Source organism: Dendrobates tinctorius, unplaced genomic scaffold (assembly GCF_039654945.1).
Source record: "Dendrobates tinctorius isolate UK_male_01 unplaced genomic scaffold, ASM3965494v1 ptg000056l, whole genome shotgun sequence".
In the NCBI taxonomy this organism is placed as follows: domain Eukaryota; kingdom Metazoa; phylum Chordata; class Amphibia; order Anura; family Dendrobatidae; genus Dendrobates; species Dendrobates tinctorius.
Window position 1 is genome coordinate 12445011 of NW_027361724.1, and position 14642 is coordinate 12459652.

The 14642-nt window shown below is 41.5% G+C and overlaps 1 protein-coding gene across 2 annotated transcripts in view; it reads right to left on the minus strand.

Annotated features, from left to right (window-relative positions):
* The window catches only part of PDE1A (phosphodiesterase 1A), a 317847-nt gene that overhangs the window by 54643 nt on the left and 248562 nt on the right, over positions 1-14642 (minus strand). For both annotated transcript variants that reach the window (XM_073577497.1, XM_073577498.1), the window contains exons 2-4: positions 9483-9596; positions 2715-2897; positions 1071-1137 (exon numbers count right to left, since the gene is read on the minus strand). In XM_073577497.1, coding sequence (XP_073433598.1) covers positions 1071-1137; positions 2715-2897; positions 9483-9596 — 364 coding nt within the window. The remainder of the gene's footprint in view (positions 1-1070; positions 1138-2714; positions 2898-9482; positions 9597-14642) is intronic.

A 14642-nucleotide genomic window follows, 5' to 3' on the forward strand; every position in this document is an offset into this window, starting at 1 on the left:
TCTCACTATGTTGCATTTAGAGTATTTTAAACTGCACTGTTGGAAAATTTCAAACAATTTTAATTTTTTTTCCTCATAAATGAAAGAATCATATATTTGTAACATATTATTAAAGAAATAGTTTTTTTCTCCTCCTGATCTGAACTTTCTTATCCAAAATTCTCAATTCAATTAAATTTCCCGTTTGTTAGGTAATTCCTCCAAGTGTTGAGGCTGTCGAACAGCTGTGAGACATGCAGCCGCGGGGATGCGAACATACTTTTCGAGCACGCTGAAGACACTCGATTAGCACATGAGCATGCTCGGATAACACCTTATCCCAGCACGTTCGCTCATCAGTAATTGTCACCAGGATGGTGCAGTACCTCTTATAAAGACACCATTGTAGTGTCATGGACTTATCATCACAAAAAAAGTTGTGTGCCATTTGTTTAATTATTTTACTCACTTATATAGCACCATTAATTCCACAGCGCTTTACAGACATCATCATCACTGTCACCATTGGGGCTCACAATCTACATTCCCTATCAGTATGTCATTGGTTTGTGTGAGGAAACTGGAGAACCCGGAGGAAACCCATGCAAACATGGGGAGAACACAATTGTTCTTGGTGGGAATTGAACCCAGGGACCCCAGCGCTGCAAGGCACAAAGGCAAACCACTGAGCCATATCAAGCACCAACTATGCCATTTTTTATTTTGCGCTCATCGGAAGAGGCAAGTCTCCTGCATTTTCAGAGTTTCACCCATATTTATGACATTCCAATAGGACATAAAAAGTAGAAGATCAATTCTATAGATGCAACACATTTATCACACGTTGCGCAACACTTGGATAAATTTGCCAAAAGCAAAACTGACTTCAAAAATTCCTCCCATGATGAATTCCAGCAGTGTTTACTGTGTAAAATAATTGAGATTTATGGCATTGTGGATTCTGTAACACCCTGGTATCGCAATGAATATGATAAGGCTTTTTAGGAATAAGTCCACATAGAGCAGATTTGCTGATTTCGGCTCACAAACAGGGTATCCCATAAAACAACACCATTAACATATTTAATTACCTTTAAACAAGTGATGACAGCAGATGGGTAGGTGAGCCCGGCCATATTGGAGGATCGCCTATACATCCTACAGACAGATAAAAAGTTGTAATTGTTGAGCTATTTAAGGAATGTGTAACATCCATGCATCAAACTAAGACCAAGCAGACATTTATAGGCGTTGGAGGACAATAAGCTGGGAACCGTTCAGCTCTATTGAAGACGTTCATCATGCAGTGGCTTCCACTTCCGTTCTTTGGAAATCTGAAGGCTGAATTACCCTTAAGGACTAGGGTCACAAGAACGTTTTGGCTTCTTCCAAGAGAAAATCGGGCAGATTATGCTAATCACACTCTGATCAGAGTTGGATCAGAGTGTGATCTCATTTTCTAGGATGAGGAAAATAAAAAAAAATCTCCATCTTTTTTATTCTACCAGTCCATGAAAATTTGACTGATAATTGGATGCAACTCGGGCATGCTACAATTTTTTCCTCGGACTGACAAGGTCCAAGAAAAAAAAAATTGGACTTGTGCACAGCCCCATAGAATTACATGGGGCCGAGTACTATCCATCAAAATGACAGATCGCACTCATCTTTTTTCTTCACAGTCATGTGCATGAGCCTTAATGCTATAAATACAAAGGGTCTCCTCTTACCCGCTTCTCAGGTATAATGTCTGGACCAGGATAGAAACATGGAGAGACCAGGAAGGGAGATCTGGATGTTTTATAACAGATGATGTTTCGTGATTGCAAAAATTAATAATTGTATTTTCAAGAAAATAAATATTTTTATTTCAGTTTATTTGATGGAGGATTATGGAGTTTAAAGGGATTTCCAGGACTTACCGTATATATTGATGAGCTAACCTTAGGATCAGTCATTATTATCAGATATGTAGGGGTCTGACACTTGGCACCCCCACAATCAGCTGTAAGAAGATCCCCCTCTGGGCGCATGTACAAAATGTGCGAAGCTGGGACATCTAAGCTCCTGTAATGTGTTCAGCAGCTCAGCTTTCATTGACTTCAATAGGAGCTTTGCTATTTGGGTTTGTACACTGGATATTTCTCACCAAACAGCTTATCATGGGATTTCTGAGTTTCTGGCCCTCACCGATCTTATATTGATGACCTATTCTAAGAGAAGGTCTTCAATAGGGATGAGCGGACCCATGGAAGTTTGGGTTCTGGTACCCTACCCAAACTTTATTCCAAGGTTTGGTTCTGGTACCAGAACTTTATCCGAAGATGAACCAGAACCCGAATCACATTGAAAACAATGAGGACCTCAACTTTTTAAAGTTCCGGGAGAAGTCTGTGTGTGGTGTTTAGCACCAGACACTTACCTAGTCAGTTCAGGTTCTCTCATCTCTAGTCATCAATAATTAAGTCTTGGACAGTCAGTTAAAGAACACTTGATACAAAAGATTTAGTTGCAACTCATGTTACCCCATCTGCAGAACCATCACCTGATTGTGGTTGTATTTATTACATATGAAGCTGGTAAATATCAGTGTCCTCAACCATCCGGTGAAAAAAAAGTTTATGCAACTACCAGCACCCATCTATTTTAATTGGAAGATCAATATCATGCTAATCACACTCATGGGAACAGTGAATAGGACCTGTCTTCATGCCACTAACACAAATTTGGATTACCTTTCCACAAATATACCGGCTTGAACTGCATGCACAATACTACGAAATTTTGGTTTTTCTTCTGGGCGCCTTCGTCTCATTCCCATTTTTCTTGTGAAAGTGGATGCCAACCAGTCGCGTACTTCCAATGGCACAGCGTCTGTGTGGATATCAGAGAGCTCATCCTCCGTATCCAATAGTTTCCTACATATTTGATGTAAAAAGAACATAAGAAGAATACAATGCTAAAAAAAATGTAAAAGTCACAAAATCGGCAAAAGACAAGTCATCTGTAGGTAAAGAATGTTTTTTAAATCTATCCATGTCATAATAAATGTAAAAAATATCAATTATTTTTGGTAGACTTCCTAGTGTTACTATGTAAGTATAATGATCTTGGTTATATAAGACCATTTTAGTGAAATGCAGGGACAAATATTAAAAGCATCTTTGCAGATTTTATATTTGGTGCTGTCAACTGGATAAGAAGTCTCATGAGTCCAAGAATAAACAATGTCCATCTACCCAGACTGACAGCTGCAGCTTGTACTGAGCAGCGTGGGACTGCAACCGCAGCAGGGCGGAGGGTCATTGAGGAACTGTCAATCAGTCTTGGTGGGCGGAAACTGAGCTATACTTTACACAGCCATTATGCTGCCATTCTGATATGGATTTTCAAAACAAATACATGAGGATCATCCGGTCTAACAGATCTATTTAATAACATATGAAGGACTTGCCGTGGAATCTGGAGACAGATCCACTTTAATCATTTTGCAATATTATCACCAAAGGTCCCAATGTATGTAAAGAGGACAACAAACTCAAGATTCAGTTTAACATTATCAGAAATAGGTGAATAAACTATCACCAAAGAGTATAATCTATTCTATTATTTCTTAACACTGTTTTTCGGTTATTCCTTTGTATCCCCGGTGATACTGCACCCACACACAGACATGATACACCATTTGAAAGGTAAACTTGCCCCCTTCAGCAAGAAAATAGCCAAACAAACCACACTTCCACGATTTGATCACAAAATACAGTTTAAACATTAATTTACATAAACCTGCAGTAAGGAAAAATGACCTGCAGATGGCACCACAGTACCCCAAAGAAACCTTAGATCTGATTTGCTGGTACTGCCGTCTTCACTTTTGACAGATGAAGCCTATTTTGTAGAATTAAGAAACAGAAACTCAAGCACAGAACACATGATAAATGGCAAATTCCTAGTCTTCACTACCTAGGATTGGGTAAATACCCTATGGAGCTCCTCCTAACTAAGAAACACAAGAAAAAAAGCAATGGAGCCTAAAATCCATAATGAAGAGTCTGCATAATCTCATAAAGTATGAAAAATCTTTTTAATTCTATAAGTACACATAAACAGACTACAATTATTTAATTCATGTAAGAACCAAAACAGAGATAAGATGGTATAGATCAAGGTGCACCGGTTAATTACAAAGCATACTGTTACATAGCCTCACAGCACGGGCAAAGAATCCCCACCCTAAGGTATAAGTACATCATGGTAAGTTCATATCCTATATAATGCCAGTGCCATTTTGAACATGCCAACTAAATAACGGGAGGAATAAATGGGGGGGGGGAGACCACACTATACTTCATCCTTACCAAAATAATTCCATTTTATAACTCATAACAAGGTATCAACTCCCATCAGGCATTTCTGCTGCTGAAACTGCCCATGTGTAAAAAAAGAGTAAAAGGGATAGAAGAGATCTGATGGTCAATTACCCGTGCTGGAGTCCACGGATGAGTGCGCACCCCTACGCGCGTTTTGCGGTCGCTTCTTTTGGGGAAGGGAAACCGGATGTACAGAGTGTCTCTCTCATACCTCTTAAATACCCGATCAAACCGCACCATTGGTGGCGCATGTCACGGGTCTGTGGAGGCGATACCGAGCGACACCCCCGGCGTCAAGATGGCGGCGCGGTCCACACTGCGCCTGCGTGAACCACGACATCACAGAAAGACACCGGAAGTGACGCCGGCCGCAACACCCACATCCCGGTTCATGCGCACTAGTGAGGGATGTCAAGCGCTGCCATATTGTTTAAGGGAAAACAATGCCCACTATTCATCCAAGCGCTAGATACCAGCACGGAATCAGGAACTTTACAGATAAGTACATATCCTTAATATTAAAGGAGCCAATATCAGTTACATTTCAGTTAGATAATCACAACAATTAATACATATTACAAATGTATAGGAAACTTTTAAATATATAAGAGAAATACAAAAAATACAAAAATGCATATAATCTATCATTCCTGATGAGTCCGGCTGTAAAGCAGGATGTTACAGGATTCAGGCAGCTCTGTGTTCCAGAAGTTCTAAAGGCCAGGCATAGAGGAAGATTCCAAAAATATAATATCACAAACTAAATAAAGGAGAAACAACATATAATTAAAAACAAAATATAAAATACAGTAACCATTAGAAGGCAGACAATATGAGCTCATAAGTAGGAAGAGAAGCTAAGTTGTTCATTTAAAGGGAATCTGTCACCCTTTTTTTCGGCTTGCAGCTACCGGCATAGACATCGGGGGCTTATCTACAGCATACTGTAATGCTATAGATAAGCCTCTGATGTAACCTGAAAGATAAGAAAAACACGTTATATTATACTCACCAGGGTGGGCGTTCCGGTCCGGTGGGTGTTACGGTCTGGTCCGACGCCTCACTTCTTCATGCGATGACATCCTCTGCTCCCGTCCTGTAATGGCTGCGGCGCAAGCGCACTGCTCTGCCCTGTTGAGGGCAGAGCAGAGACCTGCAGTGCGCAGGTGTCGGGAGAGGTCCGGCGCATGTGCACTGCAGAATTTTGCTCTGCCCTCAACAGGGCAGAGCAGTGCGCTTGCGCCGCAGCCATTACAGGACGGGAGAAGAGGATGTCATGGCATGAAGAAGGGAGGCGTCGGACCGGACCACAACGCCCACCAGACCGGACCGCCCACCCTGGTGAGTATAATATAACGTGTTTTTCTTATGTTTCAGGTTACATTGGAGGCTTATCTACAGCATTACAGAATGCTGTAGATAAGCCCCCGATGTCTGTGCCGGCAGCTGCAAGCCAAAAAAAAGGGTGACAGATTCCCTTTAAGCCTAAAGCAACCATGGTCCCCAAAGTTACAATCCAGCGGCATTCTTTTTGCGTGAGGAGGTGGATACTATCGCCACCCTGGACCCCCATATTCACATGATCAATTCCTCTAATTTTCAGATCACCTGGATTGCATTTATGTTTCAATTTAAAATGCCTGGGAATTGTTTTGAGAGAATTCACATCCTCCACATCACGTGCAGCCTCAATATCCCTGATGTGTTCATGGGTTCTGACCCGTAGTTCTCTTGATGTCAAGCCAACGTAAATTAATTTACAACTACAGATGGCATAATAAATCACATGTGTGGTTGAACAAGTGATATAATCCCTAATCGAGAACACTTTGAGGCCCTCCGATGACATGAAGGTCGTGGATCTCACATGATTCCTACAGGCTAAACATTTTCCACATGGAAAAAATCCATCGTTTTTCCCTTTAGAGCCAAATGAAAAACATGATTTAGAGGTATAATGGCTCGATACCAAGATATCTTTTAAATTTTTACTCCTTCGTGCTGTAATTAATGGACCAGAAGATAAATGCTGGCCGAGGAGGGGGTCAGTCATCAAGATCGAGCAGTGTTTCCTTAATATAGATCTCATAGTACCCCATTGCTGGATAAACATAGAAATATAGCGAATCACACCCTCATTGTTTTTTTCTTTATCCTTTCTCTGTGTAGCCAAAAGGTCCCCTCACTTGGTATTCTTTGCCCTGACATACCCTTTCTTAATTCTCCTATTACTGTAGCCCCGATCCGTAAACCTCTGCCCAAGATCCCTGGCCTGGCCCTCAATGACATATCAGTGGTACAGATTCTCCGAGCCACAGCCACAGGTGGAGACGCTGCCCTCCTTTGTCAGGGACACTACGGACGTCCTGAGATGCCTTGATGGCCTGTCCCTTGATTCTGACACATTTTTAGTGGTGGCGGACGTTGAGTCTTTATACACTAGTATTCGACATAACGATGGATTGGAAGCTTCTCGATTTTATCTAGAGGCGAGTAACTTAGACCCAGACATCCGGGAGCTGGTATTGGACTTGTTGCGATTCATTCTCACCCATAACTTTTTCACTTTTAAGGACCGTTTCTTTTTACAGGAGTGTGGTACAGCAATGGGGGCGGCCTGTGCGCCCTCCTACGCTAACCTCATTCTCGGCTTTTGGGAGAGGGGTCTGCTGTTGGATGGCACAGAGGCCGCCCCCCAGATCCTGGGATGGTATAGATATATTGATGACATCCTGTTTATTTGGCTGGGTTCCATCCCGGATCTGGAGTCCTTTATGGTGGGTCTGAATCGCAATGAGTCCAATATTAAGCTCACATACAATTATAGTAAAAAAACCTGTTTTTTCTTGATTTGGAGATCGTGGTTGACGATGATGGTCATATCCAAACTGATATGTACAGTAAAAAAAATCTGTCAATTCACTATTGCATGCATCGTTGTCACACCCGATCTCCACAATCAATGCTATTCTTACTGGACAGTTTCTCCGTGCTCGGAGGATCTGTACCACTGATGTGTCATTTGAGGGCCAGGCCAGGGATCTTGGGCAGAGGTTTAGGGATCGGGGCTACAGTAATAGGATTATTAAGAAAGGGTATGTCAGGGCAAAGAAGAGAGGGGACCTTTTGGCTACACAGAGAAAGGATAAAGAAAAAAATAATGAGGGTGTGATTCATTACATTTCTATGTTTAACCAGCAATGGGGTACTATGAGATCTATATTAAGGAAACACTGGTCGATCTTGACGACTGACCCCCTCCTCGGCCAGCATTTATTTTCTGGTCCTTTAATGACAGCACGAAAGAGTAAAAATTTAAAAGGTATCTTGGTATCGAGCAATTATACCTCTAAATCACGTTTTTTATTTGGCTCTAAAGGGAAAAACAATGGATTTTTTCCATGTGGAAAATGTTTAGCCTGTAGGAATCATGTGAGATCCACGACCTTCGCGTCATCGGACGGCCTCAAAGTGTTCTCGATTAGGGATTATATCACTTGTTCAACCACACATGTGATTTATTATGCCATCTGTAATTGTAAATTAATTTATGTTGGCTTGACATCAAGAGAACTACGGGTCAGAACCCGTGAACACATCAGGGATATTGAAGCTGCACGTGATGTGGAGGACGTGGATTCTCTCAAAACAATTCCCAGGCATTTTACATTGAAACATAAATGTAATCCAGGTGACCTGAAAATTAGAGGAATTGATCATGTGAATATGGGGGTCCGGGGCGGCGATAGTATCCGCCTCCTCACGCAAAAAGAATGCCGCTGGATTGTAACTTTGAGGACCATGGTTCCTTTAGGCTTAAATTAACAACTTAGCTTCTCTTCCTACTTATGAGCTCATATTGTCTGCCTTCTAATGGTCACTGCATTGTATATTTTGTTTTTAATTATATGTTGTTTCTCCTTTATTTAGTTTGTGATATTATATTTTTGGAATCTTCCTCTATGCCTGGCCTTTAGAACTTCTGGAACACGGAGCTGCCTGAATCCTGTAACATCTTGCTTTACAGCCGGACTCATCAGGAATGATAGATTATATGCATTTTTGTATTTTTTGTATTTCTCTTATATATTTAAAAGTTTCCTATACATTTGTAATATGTATTAATTGTTGTGATTATCTAACTGAAATGTAACTGATATTGGCTCCTTTAATATTAAGGATATGTATTTATCTGTAAAGTTCCTGATTCCGTGCTGGTATCTAGCGCTTGGACGAATAGTGGGCATTGTTTTCCCTTAAACAATATGGCGGCGCTTGACATCCCTCACTAGTGCGCATGTACCGGGATGTGGGTGTTGCGGCCGGCGTCACTTCCGGTGTCTTTCTGTGACGTCACGGTTCATGCAGGCGCAGTGTGGACCGCGCCGCCATCTTGACGCCGGGGGTGTCGCTCGGTATCGCCTCCACAGACCCGTGACATGCGCCACCAATGGTGCGGTTTGATCTGGTATTTAAGAGGTATGAGAGAGACACTCTGTACATCCAGTTTCCCTTCCCCCCGAAGAAGCGACCGCGAAACGCACGTAGGGGCGCGTACTCATCCGTGGACTCCAGCACGGGTAATTGACCATCAGATCTCTTCTATCCCTTTTATTTTTTTTTTACATCATGGGCAGTTTCAGCAGCAGAAATGCCTGATGGGAGTTGATACCTTGTTATGAGTTATAAAATGGAATTATTTTGGTAGGGATGAGGTAGAGTGTGGTCTCCCCCCCCCCCTATTTATTCCTCCCGTTTTTTAGTTGGTATGTTCAAAATGGCACTGGCATTATATAGGATATGAACTTACCATGATGTACTTATACCTTAGGGTGGGGATTCTTTGCCCGTGCTGTGAGGCTATGTAACAGTATGCTTTGCAATTAACCGGTGCACCTTGATCTATACCATCTTATCTCTGTTTTGGTTCTTACATGAATTAAATAATTGTAGTCTGTTTATGTGTACTTATAGAATTAAAAAGATTTTTCATACTTTATGAGATTATGCAGACTCTTCATTATTGATTTTAGACTCCATTGCTTTTTTTCGTGTGTTTCTTATTTTGTAGAATTAGCCCACCATGAGCTAAATCTGATCAAAAATCAAGATATTAAGGTAAAATCTATATACCTAGTCTCATCGATGTAAACGGCTTCCAAAACTGATGCTGCATATTCAATGTTATTCTTCAGGTCAGACACATTAATATCTCCTTTCTCAAGCTGCTTCACCAAACATCTTAATCTGAAAAAAAGAAAGTAACAAATGCAGTCTGTTACTAAATATTATCCCCTATGATTAAGTGATACATATTTAAGACATAAACCTGGGGGGGCAAAGCAAAAATAAAAATTAGCCCTATTTTCAGGTTCTGTTTTACATTACCTCACTTGTGTCTAAAGGGGTTGCCCACTTCTCAGACAACCCCTTCTCAATCCCTATATTTCCCCTTTGTAAAATTACAATTTCTTTACTCACTTCCGGTGGAGGCACCATTCCAACAGTGTCAACACTGACTCTCGGGGATTGCATGACATTGTTATGTCACTCAATCCCTGTGGCTAATCAGTGGCCGATTCACTCTGGGGCAAATCACATACATCTGGAGGAAGCGAGAAGAACAACAGCTATTGAACCACTGCTGAGACATTTGGTGCCAGTGATGGCGGCGGTGCTTCTTCTGCTGCTAGTGGCTCCCACATTTTTAGCCATGGTATTTTTTTTTCTCTTACATTGCCTACTACACCATATCACTGCTCAGTTACATAAAGTCTGGCACTGCTGATGGCAACTCTCCTATCTCTCTCTTCCCTATCATTCTAATTTCCATATATATTATTCACAGACTAATACTGTACACTCACCTGCTTCACTGCTGCAGATTGGAGTATTTGTCTAATGCTTTAAGGCTTTCTCTTCCTATCTCTATTGCTGAACTTTGAGCTCTGACATACTCTCACTATTGTAAATCACACTAGAATGGCTGCTGAATTCCCTGCCTCGGCTTTTTACAGGCTGTGATAGTCCCGACTGAACGACTGTACTAAGTTAAGTAAAGTGATGGCTGCCAGGCATTATTGGAAAGTCTGTGTGGTTGAATCTGAGGTCATGTGACTCATCTGTGGCAGAAACAGTCTTATGCAATATGTAAAATATTGGCGGTAATTTTTTTGGTGATTTTTTCAAATCAAATTGCAAAATGCTTGCGTTTACCAAGACCTGCAAAGTTTATTTAAAAATCAGCACAAATTTGATTTGCATTGAATACACATATTCATCTTTAGTGTCTAGTACCATATACTTGAGTCGTCTTTTAAGCCAACATCTAACCTGGTAATAGACCTTGCAAGATATAAGCCAAACTAGTCCCTACTAGGCTACCAAACACTCTGCACATCTTAACAAATGATCCTTATTTAGTTTAGAATCCATTATATGTTTAAGTTTCAGACTGTAATCTTCATTCCATAATTCATTATCAGAGATTTTCGTCATTCAAAATATACAGTTTACAGCCTGATACAAGTTGCGGATTTTTCTCTTGTAGGCGTGTCTCTCCAAATAATATACACTTGATGTGAGGTTTGTGTGTATCCGGGATGCTACTGTCTTCACTTCTTTTCATTTATCAGCACAGCTTCTATACTGCACCTATTTACTATTCATATGTTTTCTCATTTTTACAGCCTGCTTACTCTTTCCTCCATGAGACTGTACATGCTTTGTCTTCCCTGTCCATATCGTGAAGATCTGTGCACAAAATCCTCTATGCTGTTATCTTTAACACTAAAAAAGGGGAAAAGGGAAGGAAAGTTGACAGCTTTGTAACATTTTTGCAAAACACTCATCTAAATAAGAACTTACACTCTGCAGCAGCAAAATGGTCTAAAGTTTTTTTTTTTCAGTTAAAACTGTTAGAAAGTTGCTTAACTGCTGGTAGAAACCAAATGAACAATAAAAAAAAATATGAGACATACGTAGCCTTCAATCTTGTAATCTGAAGTATTGACTTTAATTCCTGCTGTGTGTGGCCCCCTGATGTCAATGCAGCAGTCTTCAGCCCATTCATTCATACTTTACTCAGTGGTGTTCTCCCACCAGTTTCTGTGCCCATCACAGGACACGTACAACGGACATCTAAAGCGTATATTTATGTTCTTTAGCAGGAGATTCATTTATACTGCTGACAGCTCGGTGGAAATTCAGCTGTCTGTTATGTCACCTGATCAATTGCTGTGGACTGCTCTGTGCCCTTTTTAAAGTGACTTATCGGCTCTTTTCCTTTCCAGACACTGCTGAGCAGAGTTGTGTTTCATTAATAAAAATAATTCAGAATCAATTTACAAATGAAATAATACATACAATACATGCATACCTAATACATATTACATACAAATATACATACATAATACATACTACATACATATATACACGCACTACATACATACATACTATATACATTCAAACATAATACATACTACATACATACATACTACATGTACACATAAAAGAGGGGGAGAGAAAAAGAGAAACCAACCAAAAATGTCCCAGTGATAACAAGATTGTCTTTATTGAAAATAAGCAGTAACAAGGGTAACAACACAATGATAAAAGCTATCTGTAAAATCACGTATAAAAACAAGGACGCACACCCAGGATGTAAGATAGTGCTAGGAGGAGTGCCAAAGAGACATAATGTAATTATAATCATACAAAAGATATAACCAACAGCACAATCATCTAAACTTAATGTGATAAATAAATAAAGTGCCAGTGCAATATTCAGTGTGTTGGGACACTATGAGAGGTCCATGTTGAAAAAACAAAAGAATTCACAGGAATATATGTAGAGCAATGCTAATATAGAGAACCAATAAATGGTGAGTCATCTACTAATGTAAGGTCCCCGTCACACATAGCGACGCACCAGCAATCCCGACAACGATATTACATTGTCAGGATCGCTGGTGAGTCGCTACATGATCGCTGGTGAAACAAAGTGAAAAGGAGTGTAAATCCATCCATAAAATTCCATCATTATTTATTAGTACTCACAGAATAATATAAAATTCATAGACAAAAATTACACAACCACATGTATGACAAATGCATTAGAAAGAGACCAAGGTGCAACTAAGTGCAGGGTTGCTAACAGCAAATATAATTAGCATATCTTACAGCAAGTGCCATTTTCTCCCAGAGGCCCCATAGGTTACTGAATAGCTAAAGTGAGATAATCCTCCAGTGAAGTGTCAATTAAATACAAGTTCCCTGCTAACAGTCCTCAGGTCATAACCTCCATGTTATTGCTCACCCATTTTCTGTTGGGAACGCCTCACACTACGCCCCAACGCGCATTTCACGTGGGTTTCTTCCGGGGGCTGCTGCAATTTGGTTATGCAATTTTTGTCTATGAATTTTATATTATTCTGTGAGTACTAATAATAAATAATGATGGAATTTTATGGATGGATTTAGACTCCTTTTCTCTTTGTTTGTTTCTATATATAATGGAGTTTTCCATGGGCTAATGCCTGCAAGTGGTGTTCAGTACTTAGTATTCACCGCTGTTTGTGATGTTTTCTGCTACTGGGATTTTGTATTATATGATCGCTGGTGAGCTGCCAAACAGGCAGCTTCACCAGCGATCAGCACCAGTGACACGTGGGTAACAAGCGACGCACGTCGCTTAGTTACCCACTGTGTACCTTAGTTACCAGCGCGCTGATGCAGGGAGCTGGTAACCAAGGTACACATCGGGTTTGTAAGCGGCGCGCGGCACTTAGAAACCTGATGTGTACCTTGGTTACCAGCTCTTTGCACCAGCGCGCTGGTAACTAAGGTACACATCAGGTTTCTAAGCGCTGCGCGCCGCTTAGAAACCCGATGTTTACCTTAGTTACCAGCGGCAGCTCGCTGATCGCTGGTCTCCCGCCTGTCACACGCAGCAATGCGTGCTGGCCAGCGGGAGACCAGCGATCAAAAAAATGTCCTGGCCATTACAGGATGATCAGCGATACCCGGCAGGGGGGCCGGTTGCTGAGAAGTGTCACACACAGCGATCTTGCTGGTGAGATCGCTGTTGCGTCACAAAACTTGTGACTCAGCAGCAATCTCGCTAGCGAGATCACTGTGTGTGACGGAGGCTTTAGTCATGATATAATTGGTGATAGGTGTCATGATCCCAGTGCAGGTTTTTGACCTGCATGCCAGGGGTTAATGTCTTGAGCCCAGTGCAGGCTTTGACCTGCACACCTGGGGTTAATTATTGTGGCCTCTCTTTGGTTCAGGGAGAACTTCTTATAGCCCTGGGAGGCTCCAATCCCCATCAGTTATACTTTTGCCCTTGGCCTAGTGTGGTGACCCCTGTGTGCCTGTGCCTTGTGCCTGTCTTCTAGCTTGCTTCTATGGTTCTGACCCGGTTCTGTCCCCCATTGTGAGTTTGCCTTTTGATTCTGTGCTGTGTATCTGCTTCTCTGGTTTCTGACTCCTGCTATGTCCTGACTATCCGTTCTGTCTAATCCTTTGGTATTGTCGTGCTGTCTCGTGCTTTGACCCTGGCCTGATCTGTTACGTCTCTGTCTATGCCCCTTGGTAACTTTGTCCTGTAGTTACCCTTCTAGGAGTTTTCCTTCAGCTCATACCTCGCTGGAGCTTAGGCCATGCCCCCAGCAGTCACATGCTTCAGGTCCTGTTTGTATGAAGCACGCATCATCACTGCTGCTGCTTCGCTCCACAGGTATCTTTGAGCACAGTTTGTCTTACTCAGGACACATTCACTGGCTCAGTGAGCAAGTGCAGTGCAGTGTTCTTGACAATAGGGACAGACAGCAGAGCTCCTTCATCCAAGTGGCATCCACCCTGATGCGTGTTTCGGCTTGCTGGATGTCAATACAAGTGCTAGTAATATCCCAAAAGTATAGGAATGAAAAAATAACTTTTAAACATGCCAAAGGAATGTAAAAGAAAAGTCTTGAGTGAGGAAAAGAAGGGCTCAATTCTGGCTTTACTAGCAGAGGAATCCAGTGTGCGTCATGCTGCCTCCATCCTTAAAATTTTTAAGATGGCAGTCCATTACAACGAGGTCAAGCATCAGACATTGGGGACAACAAAGCTACAGACCGGCAGGGGCAAAAATGACTCTCCACTGACCGGGATGACCGTCATCTTATTTGACTGTCACTCAGCAAACGCAGAATGACATCAAGTGACCTACAAAAGGAATGGCAAATGGCAGCTGGGGTGAAGTGCACAGCAAGAACAATTCATAACAGGCTCCTAGAGGCAGGG